General features: G+C 43.3%; 1 protein-coding gene across 1 annotated transcript in view; it reads right to left on the bottom strand.

Annotated features, from left to right (window-relative positions):
- Positions 1 to 1404: 1404 nt before the first annotated feature.
- Positions 1405 to 16535, bottom strand: part of SCUBE3 (signal peptide, CUB domain and EGF like domain containing 3) — a 157856-nt gene continuing 142725 nt past the window's right edge. Inside the window, exons 11-22 of the mRNA XM_054980419.1 lie at positions 15671 to 15787; positions 15008 to 15100; positions 14213 to 14329; positions 13413 to 13574; positions 11755 to 11958; positions 11287 to 11448; positions 10059 to 10226; positions 8095 to 8256; positions 7224 to 7421; positions 5651 to 5803; positions 5066 to 5145; positions 1405 to 4451 (exon numbers count right to left, since the gene is read on the bottom strand). Of these exons, the coding sequence (XP_054836394.1) occupies positions 4302 to 4451; positions 5066 to 5145; positions 5651 to 5803; positions 7224 to 7421; positions 8095 to 8256; positions 10059 to 10226; positions 11287 to 11448; positions 11755 to 11958; positions 13413 to 13574; positions 14213 to 14329; positions 15008 to 15100; positions 15671 to 15787 (1766 nt within the window). The 3' untranslated portion in view covers positions 1405 to 4301. The remainder of the gene's footprint in view (positions 4452 to 5065; positions 5146 to 5650; positions 5804 to 7223; positions 7422 to 8094; positions 8257 to 10058; positions 10227 to 11286; positions 11449 to 11754; positions 11959 to 13412; positions 13575 to 14212; positions 14330 to 15007; positions 15101 to 15670; positions 15788 to 16535) is intronic.

Genomic DNA, 16535 nt, shown 5'->3' with positions numbered 1-16535 from the left:
AGAGGAGCGCGTTCAATCTACCTGTTTTGTTAACTTCTAAATCTTTGTGGTACAAATGGGATTGTTTGTGTTGGAGACAGAAATAGGAGTCTGAGAATATCATTAGACCATAAGAACATAAAAAGAGCATGCTGGATAACTGATCCATGTAGTCCAGCATACTGTTTCACACAGTGGCCAACTAGTTGCCCTGGGAGGTCAAACAAATAGGGCATAGGGTCTGATGCCTTCCCCTGATGCTGCCTCTCAAGCACGAGTATCCAGAGGTTTCCTGCCTCTATGTGGAGGTTCCTGACAAAAGCCATTTAATATAGCTCTAAGCAAAATGTTATAAAAAGGAGAGCATCGACCAGTTCTCCCTTGCCTTACCCAAGCTGTCCATCTGCAGAGGAAAATACAAGTCTGGGAACTGTTTCCCTCATAAGGGCTTGTAGGAGGACTGTTAAAGGAAGTAAGTTCAATTGGATCATGCCTTTCCAAGAATGAAAATTTTTATTCACAGGGACCCTTGGTTGGGAAGAGTGCTTCCAAATACTGGCTTCCTCCATTGACTGTCCTGTTTCTGGGGTGACTGGCATGCAGAAACATCGCCCGTCTGCTAGCCAGTAGGTGGCTGTCATCATACTGATTTCTGTCTAAATATATTCACATGATAAGCACTGTGGGAGGTGCAGAGATAGAAGCTTTACAAAAGTTGCATCAGTAGCTTTCAACCCGTTGTAAGAAGTGATTCTTCTATAAAGCACTTCCTGTTTCCTGTCTAGATGTGTGCTCCCATTGACAAGAGGTAGCAATATCTACAACCAGGGCTTTTTTTCTGGGAAAAGAGGTGGTGGAACTCAGGACTGCATAATAACATCACTTTGGGTCAGCTGGAATAAGGGGGGAGTTTTTTAAAGTTTAAACTGCCCTCAGTGAAAATGGTCACATGGCCAGTGGCCATGCCCCCTGATCTCCAGACAGAGGAGAGTTTAGATTCCCCTCCTTGCGGGCAATCTAAACTCCCCTCTGTCTGGAGATCAGGGTGCGGGACCACTGGCCATGTGACCATTTTCAAGAGGTGCTAGAACTCCGTTCCACCGCGTTCCAGCTGAAAAAAAGCCCTGTCTACAAGTGTCATAAGTGTCTCTTGCTGTGGAAGGAGGCTATTTTCACTGTTACCTTTTGCATTATTCTTTTCTCATTGTGCTTGCTGACGGGTACAAGAAAGGATGAGAGCTTTTACTTCCATTCAGTTCTTGGCATCACAGAGAAATATTCAAGCCCTACCTTTCAAGTTCAAAAATCAGTTCATTTCCAAAGGGAAAACAGAAACGGAGAAGCCAGAACAAAACCTCAAGCAATAGAGCTATGCATTTCAAATTCACAAACAAGCAATGGAAATCACATTTGAAAGATCAACACAACACCAAGAAATTCCATTTAATAATTAAAAAAAAGACAATATGAAATGCAAACTTTTTCTTTTTACAAGTTCAGATACAATTTCTTTTATCAAGTGCAAATAACTTTATGGACTACACCTTTTTCATCATTTAATCATTATTTTGCAGAAGACTGTATTGTGGCATACTGCACAAATGCAGGTATAAATATTTCAGCTCTGTTGTTTCAAAATGGTTGCATTTCCTATGTTGAGATGGAATTTTCAGCTTTTCAAACCTTTTTATTTTCTAGGTTTTGAGAAGGACAAAATTGAAACTAGGGATCCAGCTAGAAAAAAATCTGGTTGAATTTTTAAGCTGCATTGAACTCAAATTTTGCCTCCAGAGCTGCCCCAGATTCTGGTTCCACGTCTTCTGTATTCTCTTATGGTAAACAATACCCCCCAAATTTAAACAAATGCATGTAATATGGTAGGTATACGCTGAATCTGATCAAATTAGTGCCACATATCATAGCTTAGCTGCTGTGATGAGTTCCGAAGTACTCAAGTACAATAATCATGCTTATCTCAGAGGCATTTCTTCAATGCTAAAGTAATACTTCAATGCTGAAATGATCCCAGTGCATTTAGTGAAGCTGATTCTGATTCAGTATCAGCCTAAAAGGGAGGAACAGCAAATCCTGACAAGCAGGGAAGCATCAAATTCCAGTACAGCAAATGGAGATGATCTGATCCAAGTGCAGAATTGTAGGCATTTAGATTACAGTTCTGATTGTTAATTTTAGGCCATGGCTCAGAGAAGGCAACAGTTACATTGATATTAACTGGGATTTCACCACTAGTATTTGCACTGAAGCAAGGGACTTTAGGTAGGGATATTTTAATCTGGCAAAGGAGAAACACTAGTCAGGAAAGTATCAGGCAAGGCTCATCCAAAACTTGTGTTTGATGCTGGGCTCAGCCTTGGAACATGGGAATACAAGCATGCCTTTGAATATGTGCAGAGAGCATTTTCTTCTGCATAGAGGACCAACCACTACAGCTCTAGGATTAGGGGAAAGAGCGTTCAAAGGAGAGGACAAGATTTCCAGGGAGGCCTGAGCCCTACCACTTCTCCTGTTAGAAATCAGAGACTACTGAAACATGTAGGTTGGATTCTATCAACTTTTCCTTTGGTAAAAATAGATTACCAAAAAAAAAAAAAGGCTATGCTGGGAATGATGGGGCCTGCATGGATAAAAAGTCATATGGGACTCATGGTGTAATAAGGAAGGGAGGTGACTGAAACTGGGTGAAAAAGCTGGCTGGATCCAACCCTAAATAACCTCAATATATATATGGAAGATCTCAGGTCTGAATTCACTCCACATCAAAATCTCCCTGCCTATGCAAAACTAATCAGAAAGAAGAAAGGTTAGACTACATTCCCCCCACCCCCACAGAACCAACCTGACTCATGGTTGGAGAATTTAAACTGGGGAATGATTCCAACATGTGATCTCTGACATGAAGACTTGCCTTTGGTAACATTTGCATTGGCTCCCAAGCAGTGCTTGTGGCCAAAACATAACTTCCAGTCAGATGGGAAATATTCATCCCATGTCGTCTATAGTTTCAGTGTGGTCACAGGATAATCAAGGAGCTCCATCTTCAAGATTTAGCCTAGATTTTACTGTGGTGAGGAAAACAAAAGATTCCAAGAGCTGAAAACTTAAGTCACATTTAGTCATAATTCTCCCGATCCTTGCTTGTGTTCTTTTCTGTTTCATTTTTATAAACACATGCACGCACGCACACACATTCTCTTTTTCTCAGGCAGGTATAAATATTGTAATTTCTAGTAGAAAAAAACTTCCCTCTAAATAATATAAAGACAACTCAAAATGATTGCACTTAATAATATGAAAAAGGTAGAAAGGAGAACATCCTAGTGCACAAACATTCACTCACTCCTGCCCTTCACACCGCTTGCTTTTATTTGTCATCAAATTACTCTTTGGCAGAGCTCATAAGAAGTCTGGTCTCTTCATGCGAGTGTCCATCAGGGAGAAATCATATCAGAAAGTCTCACTTTTCACCAAGTTCTCCTCCCCTTTTTCCAGACATCATCCGATATAGAAATGCGGCTAGGCCAATGTTTTCTTCCAATTCAAAAAAGTCTATCACGTAACGCCCTCCTAAGCCACCAAAACTGCCATCCCAACCACAGGCCATTTTCTTTCACACATCTTAGCTATGACTTTTCATTTTTGTATATAATCTTTCTCCCAACAATTTTTAATGTTTTTCCTTGGATCCTGTCTGCAAGACTGTGCTTGATTTACTTTTTTTTCTTTAAAAACCACAACAGTTTGATAAGGCATAACCTTTCTTGTCCTCTGCCTTCAGTTCTTTACAAAAGAGTTCAGCTGGACCAATTTGATCACTTAACAGCTGCTAAAAGTCCACATTTCATCTGTGTTCCAGAGTCACAGGCATGATATGGAAGCAGGGGGTATTTCTTTTTGCAAACAAAGAGTCGTGCACAGAGGTGTACCCAAATGGCCTCTTTCGCAGCTGCCCTGCAGTGCAAGGGGCTGCACATGACTTGCATATATGGGAGAAGGCTGAAGTTACAGGTCCCAGCAGAGGCCACTTGAGGAGAGTGCATCACTGACTGGAATATGCGATCTCTGTAGGCTGTGACTCCAGTACTGAAAGTACAGGGGATGGGATTCAGTTTCGTATGGCTGCTGGTCAACATCATCAGTGAATCTGGGTCTGAAGAAAAGCCGAGGTTACAGTTATCTGCATAGTGAGAGATGGGGGGGAGGATTGTATTTGTAACAAAAGTCATTGAAAAATAAGAGTAAGTGTAAGAGAAAGTTTTCTTGGCTGTGGAGGAGCCTGGAAGGCTAGCGAAAGCACCACAAGGCTATTTGTAAGGCCTGAGAAAGCTGGAAACTTTGGAGCGGAGGAGTTTGATGAACGAACGTGGCAGCATCTCCTTGTGCTTCTCTGTGTACTTAAAATAGTTTTGTGGGTGAGCCAGCACATCAAAGAAAGCCTTGATCAGCTTCTTGTCCTGCAGGGAAAACAAGGCAATCACCTTTATGGGCAAGGATCAGTACATGCTACTGACATTCACAGGGTCTGTGTGTATCACCTTGGCTGTATATGGCAGATGTGAGACAGAATCGGCACAACCAGACTCAGCAGCTTGTGTTATGTGTTAGTCCAAGCCATTTGAACAAAGTAAACAGTTATACCATGAAACACAAGGAAGAGCTGAAAATCCAGAGACCTCTGGCATCCAAACTATATGTTACAGAAGTAATGCATGGATACCACTAATGTACTTCACCCCAACTATCTATAATGGGGGGGGGATGGTAACACACTAGCATCTCCTCTCCTCCCCTCTCACAAGAGGCAGTGAATAAAGGGAAAGTGGATGTGATGTCCAGATTGTGCCTGGGTGGCTGCAAAACTTTTAGTAGTATATAAAGCTGGACTTATACTGAGTCATACTATTGGTCCATGTAGCACAGTACTGCCTACCTCTGACTGGTAGCAGCTCTCCATGGTCATGGGCAGATTTCTTGCTACCTGAAATCTTTTCCATCTGGAAATGTGTGGGACTGAAGAGTTTTATATGCCTACTAAACACATGCACTGGCGTGTTATCAGTAGTCTCACCTTCAGTATTTCCTGATGATTTTCAGATGCATATAGCCTGCCATCCCGTACAATGTCCTCCACCAGCTGTTCATAATCCTCTACAGTGTTGAATAAAAAAAGAATTGGGGAGATAGTAGGGGAAGAAAAAGTAGTCAGTGAGTGAACTTATCTATTACTATATGCAATAAACAAACCAATCAATAATATTAAACAGCTGTCAAGAAGAACAGGAATGACTGAATGAATCCACAGACCAGTAAAAAAGAGCAATTGGTTCTTGGATGCCAGAAAAGCCACAAATGCAGTGGTGGTAGTTGGTGGAGTGAATAACATAAGAGTTGTTTGCAGATCTCTGGGCCCATGTTTTGAAAAGTAGCTACTGCTTAAACTTTGCTGCTTAGCTTATTACTCCTTTATGTAGGTCTTTCAATAGGAATAGAAACCGTTTAAATGATTAGTGCAGCTTTCTGTGAAAGTACCTTTTAGCCAAATTTCAAATGCAAGAGGGAGGGTTAGGATCTTGGGCCATGCACCTGGTCTTGATCATATTTTGGCCACATGTGCAGATGGCAATACAACTTGCACTGTCTCCCTCCTACTTACCATCATACGTGACATAGGGGATCTGGAAGCCTCGGGCGCTGTTGGCTTCACTAGTTTTGAAGTTGATCCACAGCTTTCGGGACCTTGCAGTGAAAGCTATAGGCCTCTCATAAGTCTGGCATGTCTCATATGTGGTGATGGAGGAGGGAGAGGCTGCAGAGGAGAACATAACAGGATCACATATCGCCAGTAATTGGTCATACTTTACATGTCCACAAAAACAGCATTGCAACACCTGAGGTGCAGAGCAGAAGATGGGATCAGAGGAATCTGAGCAAAGTTCTGCATGATTCTTTAGTTTTACAAAGGCCTCCAAAACCATGAGACAAAAATGGCTCTTGTACTGCAGTTCCTAAAGGGAATGTATCTTAACTGAAGATCTCATAATACCATTAGTCTCCTACTTTAGGGCACCTTTCCTCTTACATAGTCTGAAACATCTATGGACTCAAATAAGCCTATAGGTAAGAAGTGTTAATTTGTATGCATAGTTGCCACCTTTGAAGGTTTGTATTCCTCCATCTGTAGACTCAAAATATGTGAAATACTGGTGTGTATATCATATTTGATGGTACAGCAAGATCATAAAACAGAACACACATAAAACTTGTAGAGTGAAACATAGTGCAGCATACAGGAAAACTGCCCCAAAGTACCACAAAAGTGTCTTACTGAAGGATAGGGGGGGTGAACATTGGTCCCTTGTTTATTGATAATGAAAGAAAATATGAGGTCAGTGAAGGCTAAGCAATCCACAAATCCTTCTTGTGTCAAGTTTAAAGATTGCCTACATTTCCAGGTCAAGTCTGTAAGCTCATTTCAACACACTCAAGCCTTATCTTGCTCTAGTAACCTGTGGGCTGCTAACACTGAAGATGCTATGGGTCTCAAAATGGAGAATCTACAACCAGGTTCCAGGTACTTTATTCTCTGTATTCCCATTGGGAAGAGATCCTGGCTTGTTCTTTGCAGCAGTACCAGTAGAGACAGCCAGGGAATGGTATTACAGGTACCATGTCAGCAGGAATCATATTATACCAAGAACCAATAGTGCTCAGCCTGATCCTATAAAGCTGCTGACTCTAGCCTACCTCTCCATTGTCTTTTGTCAATTAGGCATACAATTAATCATACTCATTCCTGCTTGCGTAGGTATCTGTCTGCTCATCTTTAGACTACTGCCTCTGATAGGCACAAACAATCTGGCTTCATCATCTGTTGGTGCTACTAGAGAGGAAGGCTACTTCTGTTTGATTTCTATATTCCAGACATCTAGGAGGTATCTATTTATTTATTCTATTTATTTCATTTGTACTCTGCCTGGGGACCCAAAGTGGCTTACATCATTCACCTCTGCTCCATTTTATCCTCACAACAACCCTGTGAGGTAAGTTAGGTGTGTTACAGGCCCAAGGTCACCAGCAAGTTTGCAAAGTAGAGTGGAGATTTGAACTTCGGTCTCTCAGATCCTAGTCCAACATTCTAACCAATACACCATGCCAGCTCCCAGTGTGGCACATTCTCACTGCCTATTGCCTTTTGCGTAGCTCTAGCGCAGCATTCGGTTACCTACAGTTTTTCCGCATGACTAGGACATCCCCACATTCATCTTCAGATGGCAGGAAGATTTCAGGCACCACAATTAGGATCTTGCGCTTTGGTGGTGGGTTGATATTCCATGTGCATTCCACATTTGCAGGGTAGTTGCCAGGATAGTTGGGAGACTCAATATAACCAGTATATTCACCCAGCTCCCCTCCACACTGACGATCTGCAAAGAAGCAGTTGAGATCACTGTGGCATCAGTTTGGAAAAGAACCATGTTGGCTGCCAAGGGAGATCTGAGAGAGGGTCTTGGCACAATGTTACATGCTGTTATATTAGTAAGTAGGAGCCAAACTAAATGAGCTGTAGGGGATATGTGATGAGAGCTCCTGTCTATTTAAATTTTAAAAATAGCATCCATGCAGGAACTCAACTGGTCTGAGACTACAGCAGTGGGAGAGGGTTTTTTTAACCCTTCCTCCAGCATAAACTGCTTACCAACTAAGCTGCTATTTGCCTCAACAGGTGAAACATATGTGCACCCATATGTTTTCTCTCTCATTTGGAGCTGCACTTCCTGAAAATGTAAGGTACGTGAGATCCAATGACAGATCTCCAAACATAGTCTACTTGCTCCTTAAGTGTATGCATGTATAGAAAGCTACCTTGCTAGCCAGATATATCTACTAGCCAGATGAAGACTGACTGAAAACGTCTAATAAGTTGGCTTTGGACATAAAAATAGCAGGAAGTTAATGAAGTCAAGATCAGTTCAGTGGTCTTTTGTACCGGACACTGATGACCGCATCACAGGCAGCAGAGTACCAAGGAAATCTGGGATTAAGTCCCTTCCCCTCCTCCCCCCAAATTCTGTATTATCTAAAGAGAACAAAGCATACTTTTGCATTGTGATACTGAGGTCGAGCCATCGAAGTCTGTGGTGGTATTCCCAGGGCATGTAATGCAGTAGTTTTGGCGGAAGTCTGGTTGGTAGGTGCCTACAGCACAACGGATGCAGCGATGGACACTGGTATTATAGTAATGGCCTGGGGAGCACTGAACTAAACATGAAATAGAACAGAAAACTGTTAAGGTCTTCAAAAGACAACACAAACCCAGCAAGAGACAGTCTTATTGGCCACAATCCAAAATAAAGTCAGGCCCACTTAACCCCACTGACATCAGAGGGCTTAAGCACACATCATTCAGTGGGGCTGTGGATCGTTAACCTTAGGTATTGCCCAATTCAGCTATGCTAGTTTTACAACACTGTCAAATTAAAACAAGTTCTAGAGTTCAGTTTCTCAGTTCATCGGTGGGGAAATGGAGGCAAAGACAAGATACACAGTTTGGCCAAAGAGAAAGTCACCATTAGAGGTGGACTTGAAAGAGAATGCTGGGATCTTAGGGCAAACAAGAAGAAGATATTCTGAAGTGTGATGGAAGTAGTTTGAACACACACTTGCATTCATATCACCACATTCTGAATATATGACTATCTTGATCCTAAATTTCTAACTATCCAGAATTCCCAGTATATATTAAATACAGTCACTCTTATAATGATGAATAGTCCTAGGCGCATGGGAGAAATTTACTGAGGTTCTTTATTAGCTCTGAAGAACAAGATAGTCAGTGACAGATATTTCTGAATATCTGTTTTTTTAGTGCAACAAATACACATTTCCATTTTCACTCACTCCATATGACTTCCTCAAAGTAGAGTTTTAATTGCAGAAATAATGTTATTTTCTTGATACTCAGATATGACTACTCCCCTTCCCTTCTCTATGACTGTGCCATTTTTTGAACATTCAAAGATTTATTTATGAAACTTAAACTGCTGTATATTCTGCTTGCAGAGAAATCCTATACATCACGTGACAGGTAGCACCAGTATTCTGAAAACAAAAATCCATTGTAATAAATGCATCTTATTTATTAACAAAATGTAGTGCACCTGCTATTCTGGCCTGAGTATCTGACCCTCAGCCGGGTCAGCACACTTCTCTTGAGGGCCTGCAAGACATCGGAATAGAGAGAGGAGGGGGTTGCTTCATCTGGTTCCTCCTTCTCCTTGATGGACACAGCTCTCACTCCCTCTGTGAGCTGCCTAGCTCTTTCCTCCCTGGCCTGCTTCCTGGGCCCTCCTTATATCCTACTCCCACTATGTGGAGGCCCCAACTCCTTGTCTTTGGCTGCCGATCCATCTATCCTTCTGACACCCCCAGCCTGGAAGTATGGGCCAGATGAAGAGTGGGTCTTCCTACTGCTACTCCTCCCAGATCTGGGCAGCTTCTGCTTGGCCCCTTCAGGAGTCTAGGCCACCTCTCTTCTTCACTCCCTACCCTTGGTGGAGGCTTTGGGACCCTGGGAAATCTCTTCTAGCTGGAATGAGTTTTCCCTGGCCCACCCACTGAGGAATCACGTGGCATTGGTCCTTCCTCAGCAGCAATGAGCCAGCCTGCGTCTCAGACAGCTCTTCCAGTCACAATAACCCAAGCAGTTCCTTTGGTGGCCCCTCCAATACCTTGGGGAGTGGCAACAATGGTGAATCCAGCACCCCTTGAGGAGGACCAAAGTCCTGTAGCCCCTCAGGTAAGTCTACACATGCTGTCTCTGGACACATAATTAACCATAGTAATGCATACTACAATACAGCAGTACGCTGTTTCCAACTCTTGTTGTATCATTCTGGTGTGCCACTTACAATTCTGGAGGGCCAGCACTGTATGTAAAGCATAGCCCTAGAAGAAGAAGTGATAGTGCTCAGATATGAATATTTAATTCACTAAATTATCTCTCCGCTCCATCTCTGCCTTGAATGGGCCATGTGCTACTCCCCGTGCTGCTCCACACATACCTTTAGTGTCACAGTCCTGGAAGGAAAATGCTCCCTCATGTTTGGTGGTCAGCCCTCCACCACAGTGGAAGCACAAAGCTCGCCCAGCTTCTGGCTGGTAGGTGCCACGTGGACAGAGCTGGCACGGTTTGAAGCCATCCACAGAGTACTGGCCAGGGGGACATTGACCTGTGGGTTATTCAAGAAAACAAGATACTCATTGGTCCAGATGAAGCACTGTTACCCTGCACATGTTGCTTCTATTGCACCAGCTGCATGCAACATGCACTATAAAAACATGGACCTATAGGAGAGCACCATGTGAACCATTCATCATCCCAGAAGTTGCATACGGCAACATTTATGTCTCTGCTCTGGAATGTGATTATGCCATGACATGAGGAAAAAAGGCCACAGTTGATGCAATGTATCCAAATCCTGCGTGGGAAGAAGATTTGGATAAAATGGGCCAGGAATCTGAACTGCCCAGTGACTCCACCTTTGCAAACTCAGATTCTTTCTTTATCCCATTCCCATGCTGAAGAACAGTTTGTCATTTAAGATGAATGATCTGAAAGTTGCGCTACAACAGGAAAGAGATCTTGAAAAAATCTGCCTTGCACATTTCATGCTTCTCCCTACTGCCCATCTCATCTTACTTTTGAATGTAATTTGTGGCTGTTCTCCTGTCAGTATTCAGAGAATTACAAAACATATTCCAGTTTGTAACTTGTATACAGGAGCTGCATTCAGCATGCAACTGCAAATTCTTGAGAATCAGGCACTTTTCCAAATTAACTGTAGTATGGTAAAGGAAGATACTAAAGAGAAAGCAAAAAGGTCTTGTCGGTGATCTAGCAATTATTTTGAGGCCCCTTTTCAAAGGAAGCACATTTGAGATGTTGCTGCAGTAAATCAAAGCTTGCAGTATCTATGTATGTGTATGATGTAGCAGTGTATGGTGGCAATTGCTTATATACGAAGCAACTGTCCTATGCTTTCTGCAAATGTTAACTGAGTGAAACAGTTTGGATTTATTCCACAAATAATAATTTCTCTCTCACCTGGAAGGAGGATGGCAGGCAGTGCAGTTTTTGTGTATGTCATTCTTTCTATTCCTTTTGCAGTGGCCATGGAAGAGCCTCCATTCCTAACACTACTGTTAGCCACTCTGGGACAGGCACTCAGGTGTACTAGCATATTGTACCTCAGCTATAGGTTTAAGGTATCTTGCAACTCAACGCTGTACCTGCACAACTGCTTATATTTGTTGCTCCAGCTGGCCCATAAGCATCACTTCCAGGGCAAAGGTCACAGGAGAGCTGGCCTTCTTTCTCCTGGTAGGTCCCTGGAGGGCAAGGGATGCACTGTTCCATCTGGCCGTGGTAATATGTTCCTTGCAGGCAGCTAACTAAGAGAGAGGCAGATGTGCTAGTGACACAGGTAGAAAGACAACTCCCAAGACAACACTTACATTTTTGTGGATCACTAGCTATGGGATGCCCACCTGCCCATTCAAGAATACAGATCAGGTGCTCCAAACAATGAGCACAGTTTCTTAATCTATTGTCCATAAGCACATGCGGCTGCCCAAGATGTTAGAACTGGCAGCAAGGGTGACAGAGCAGCAGTATAGCACTACAGGCTTGCAAATAATGCCAATGGTTCTTGAACTCCTCCCCTCCTTACTCCCAATTGACTCAGGTTGTTTCCTTACCACACTTGGATCCCAGTCTCTGTTGTCCTGGCCCACAACTTTCCTGCCTCTCAGAAGCCAAGCTCAGTTTCCGGGCCAATTCATACTCCATTCCTGAAAAGCGGATCAGGAACCTTTCCTGGTTGATAGATTTCTTCAGGGCTTTGATTGCTGACTTCAGTTTTTTCTCCACCTTCTGTCGCACGCAGTTCAGATTGCAGCTGGCTGGATATCAGGGGAAGAGATTATGCTGTTACCTAGTACTAGGATGAGGGAAATCATTTCTGAAGGAAATTTTGTGTCCCTTCTTTATTCCAGTCACTGTTCGCACAAGGTCACCTACTGCAGTCTCTTTGGAGTGGAGTAGCCTTTCATTGAGCTGCCCAGCCATTTTATGTATTTCTGCAAATATGTGCAACCTGCTCAAAGTTGATAAACACTTTACAAAGCTAAAGTGTGTGCTGCCTGTTCAATATGTGTTTCTTCATAAATATCCATAATATATCAAGAGGAAACATTTCTAAATACACAGGGATATAATCCAGGGAGCTGTGACTGGCCTCAGTTCCTCAGCACCAGGCCACTTTAAATGTTATAGGTGTTTATCAGGAGACACTTAATGGACAAGTAGTGAGTTCCTTGGCTATGGAAAGTATGGACCAGCCCTCAGTGTGGGTCAATTTTTCTGACAAGTGTACCATAGGCCAAGTCCTAAGTATGATGAATTACCACTATGGTTAATAGGCAGCCCATAGTGCCTCTGTATGGCTATGCCTCTAGTTTTCTGGAGCTGGGAAATGAGCAACAGTGCAGATGGGAAAAAGAAAGGCAGAGGCCTTATTTACACACGCTGCATATTGAGGTGGAAATTAGGTGGCAGAATGGACTGTAATACTTTAGACTATATGTTTGGGGTCATATTTTTGAATTCTGCCTTATATAAAAAGCTCCTTCAGAAGAAAATTAATGCAGTAGTCTGGCCTAGCACCTTTCTCCCTGATAACCACAGAGTCCTTTACTTGCACAAAGATAATTTCTAGTGAAAAAGTTTTCCATTACAGTGTTTCAGTAAATAACATACAAATGAGACATTAGAACTGTCTTTTTAACACTACATGGGGATAATAACACCACTGACTTTGTTCACCACACTGAGTTGGGCACTAATCTGTCTAGAAAAGCGGTCTATAAGTGCAGTTGTTGTTGTTATACCTTCGACAAAAGCTGGGTTCCCGACCTGACTGTGTCTCTTTTATAGTCAGATGTGGTGTCAGGAAACTAACATTATCCAGCATGCCCAGAGCCCAATTTGGGTCAAGAGTGTGGTATTTTCCCAACCCAAAAAGGCCCTGCTGTAAATTCACATGCAACACCACAGTGGGGCAAACAGATCCCCCACATGCTTGTTTTGGCTTGGGAAAATGGTGTGTGAGGGATGCTTGAAACCTCTCCTCCCCACAAGCCACTCTCCTGAACTGAAATGGGCCCCAGGGAACTTGGCGGCATTAGTCTCCTGAGATCACCTCTGACTGTAAAAGGATCCAGTTGGGAATCCTGACCCAACTCATGATGGAGGTAATGTCTAATTTGGCCCTGAGATGGTCACTCCCATCAAGCCTCTTTTCACAATTTGTGCTAGTGATTACAAAAGCCAAGCTTTCTCTCAATCCTTTCTCTACCTGTGATCTCTTCAGGTTTGATTTCAGCTTCAAACTCCAGTGTGATGCGAGTCACCTCCTTGTTAGGAGAGTTGCGAGCCCGGCGTCCTTTGCCTTTCTTTGACGAGTCGCACTTTAGGTTCACAAAAGTCACCTGGCAATCTGAGCATGGGGTTGCCCCAGCTACTAGAGAAAGGAGAGTATCAGTTTCCTTTAAACAATTTCTCTTTAAAATCCAGGTACTTCCACAAAGGATTTTCCTCTGTACCTGTGACACAGCTCTCACATGATCATCCCATGTCTGAGAGCCTATAAACAGATTCCCACACCTGGTCCATAAAAACCCATGTTTCCTTAGGCATAAGTGTTCAGTAGTGCACGTACCACACAATGAACCATGGTGTTCTTTGTGCATCTCTCTTCTCCCCATTGCATTATCATTTGAGGATAGCAGCCCACATCCTGCTGGCTTAGGGTTCATCTTCCTCTCATGCTTCTCTCCTATGTTCTATTGTTCTAAGCTCTGTTGTAACACCCAAGAACCTCTGCCAGCTCCAATGGGCCCTAAACCTAAGTGCGCTCCTAAATGATCAAGGGAAGCCTAAACTTCAAGAGCTGTGAACACACCCTGGAAACTGTGCTCTGCTTTTTTATTTTATAGGATCTTGGCAATATGGAAGGCAGCTTACTAATCTTGCAAATACTCCATGGAGACTGATCATATAGATACATGCAAAGAGCCATGTTGCTTCCAGGACTTACAAAACTGGACTGAATTTAACCCAAATGGAAACTTGTCAGAAGACGTGTGAGTATCTTACCTGGGGCACCATTTCTGCCCATCTCATCCTGCTTGCCTTTAATCCGTGGGTGCAGGTGGCATTTGGCATCCTTGATCTTGAAGGAAGTCTTTTGTTTGATTGGTGCAGCGACAGTCTCTAAAAGAAAAGGCAAGTGCTAAGTATCAAGGAAACCAACTGGGTCTTTGTATCCATCTATTATATTTTTCTCTTGTCCTTTCTTCAAGTTGCTCAGAGCAACATATATCACCTCCTCCATTTTATCCTCATAACAACCCTGCGAGATAGGTTAGGCCAAGACAGAATTACTTGTCTAAGAGCACCAAGTGAGCTTCAGAGCCAAATGGGGATTTGAATTTGTCACCCTGATCTTAGGTGCATTCACATGTGCCAGTAAAGCACTTCATAGGCTCTCTCCCACTGTTAGTGTGCATGTGTGGCAAACAGGAAGGCTATTTTAAATGTACTTAACACTGCATTCCTGAATTGAACGATAGCTAGGCAGGAAGATTGATTTACAATCACATTTCAACCTTCCTGCACTTTACAGTACACTCATGATTTCAGTTTCAGTCTGGTATTCTAAACTCAGTTGAAGATGAAGGACAAAGGAGTACTGTTGGAACCTGAGTAGCTATTATTGGTTGTTCAGGACCTAGTCCTGGTTCTAAGAACCTCACTGCTTGCCAATCATCAGATACTAGCTGCTGAGTAAATTTAATGTTTTACTGAGACTGGTGGTACTACAGAAACTGAATAAGCTGGTTTAGTGACACTGGCTTTGTTCTAGATAGGAGCTCTGAAGGCCAAGCTTACCAACACAGGGATAACTGCCATTACTGGACCTTTGTGGAATTCCCTGTCGCAGAACTGGAGTCCCACAGCTCACTGTATAGCTGTTGTCAGACTCTGTAAAGAGCAAGAGGTCAAAGTCAGTGGAAGCCTATTTCTAGATGAGTACCAACTGAATCTAGGCTTATATTTGAAAGCCCAGCCAAACCGAACCCACGCATGTATTTTGAAAGGTCAGCCCAAGCCTGATCTTGCCCACTGGTCATATGGATGAAAGTAGCCCAGATTCAACCAGAATCAATTAGCATATTCATCATTTTGTTTTAAAAGAACTATACTCCAAGTAATCCCAATGTAATAAAAGTACATAAAAATAAGACAGCTGGTGCCAGAGAACAGATAGCCTGAACAAGTTCCCTGGCCCCATAGCCTTGGGAGGGGAAGGACACTCATGAGCCAGACCACATATTTTTCCCAGATAGGATGAGAGCATAATCTGTACAGCATCATCCCATAGCAGTTATTAACGGGAGTGGACAGGAGTAATATTGGGTTTCTGGAGTGGTATCCCTTAAAGAGGACAGGAACTAAGAAAATGAGGGAGCAAAGGGACTAGAGACAAAGAATTAAACAGGCGGGAGCAGGGTTAGGAGAGCACTTGGACAATGGCAGATCTACAGTACTCACCTGGCAGAAAACGAGCCTTGGGGGCACAGGTGAGAGAGCAGCTATCCTTCTTCCCATTCTTGTTGCAGGTAAGTGTGGCCCGGGGAGATAGTGCACCATCCAAACATATTACTAGCTCTGAAGAATAAGCATCAATTGATAGCAATGTGCACATGAGGGCGTAACTCAAAGAAGAGCAGCCAGATCAGCCCTTTGCAGACTAGCCCTTGGTGGAAACTAATAAGCATTAGGACACTTCTGTAGTCTGACATGGTGGATTGCTTGTGCTCAGCGATGCCTCTGGGAAAAGGGGCACCTGTCACAAGATGTTCCCCCATTTGCCCACCACCACCATCAGTTACCATGAGTCTTTATATATTGTCCTTATAATTTGATTTCTCAGTCCCTTCCCTAGATTTGGAGCCTGTCTGCTGACCACACCTCACCTAGGGAACGGCTCTGCCTGGGGCTGTTCTCTCTGGCCTGGCCATCTTCGCCTCTAGTCCCAGAGCTTCTTTCTTCCTTAGGAGCTCTCTCTGCTCCTTCTTCAAGTAGGCTGCCTGTAGGTAAATCTTTCCTTGGCCTGCCCTCCGCAGCTTCCCGTACCCTGTAGTCCTTCCTCCTTCCTAGATGGGCCTGCATCTTTATCAGGTTCCAGCCTGAGAGAAGGGTGGCTGCCCTGTCCATTGCAGCCCCACCCCAGATGTTTTTAAACTCAGCTGGGCTGCTGGTGGTGCAAGGCCCATGAACAACTCTTGCAGCCCCCCTCTTGCATACATGGTGATAAACTGTGTTATTCTGGACCCTTTAGCTTATTGCTAAACATACTGAGGCATAATATTTAGGAATCTCAAAGTATGATTGAAGGGTTCATGATTCAGAAACC

This window comes from Eublepharis macularius, chromosome 5 (assembly GCF_028583425.1).
Source record: "Eublepharis macularius isolate TG4126 chromosome 5, MPM_Emac_v1.0, whole genome shotgun sequence".
Lineage (NCBI taxonomy): Eukaryota > Metazoa > Chordata > Lepidosauria > Squamata > Eublepharidae > Eublepharis > Eublepharis macularius.
This window is presented reverse-complemented; position numbering and strand designations above follow the sequence as displayed.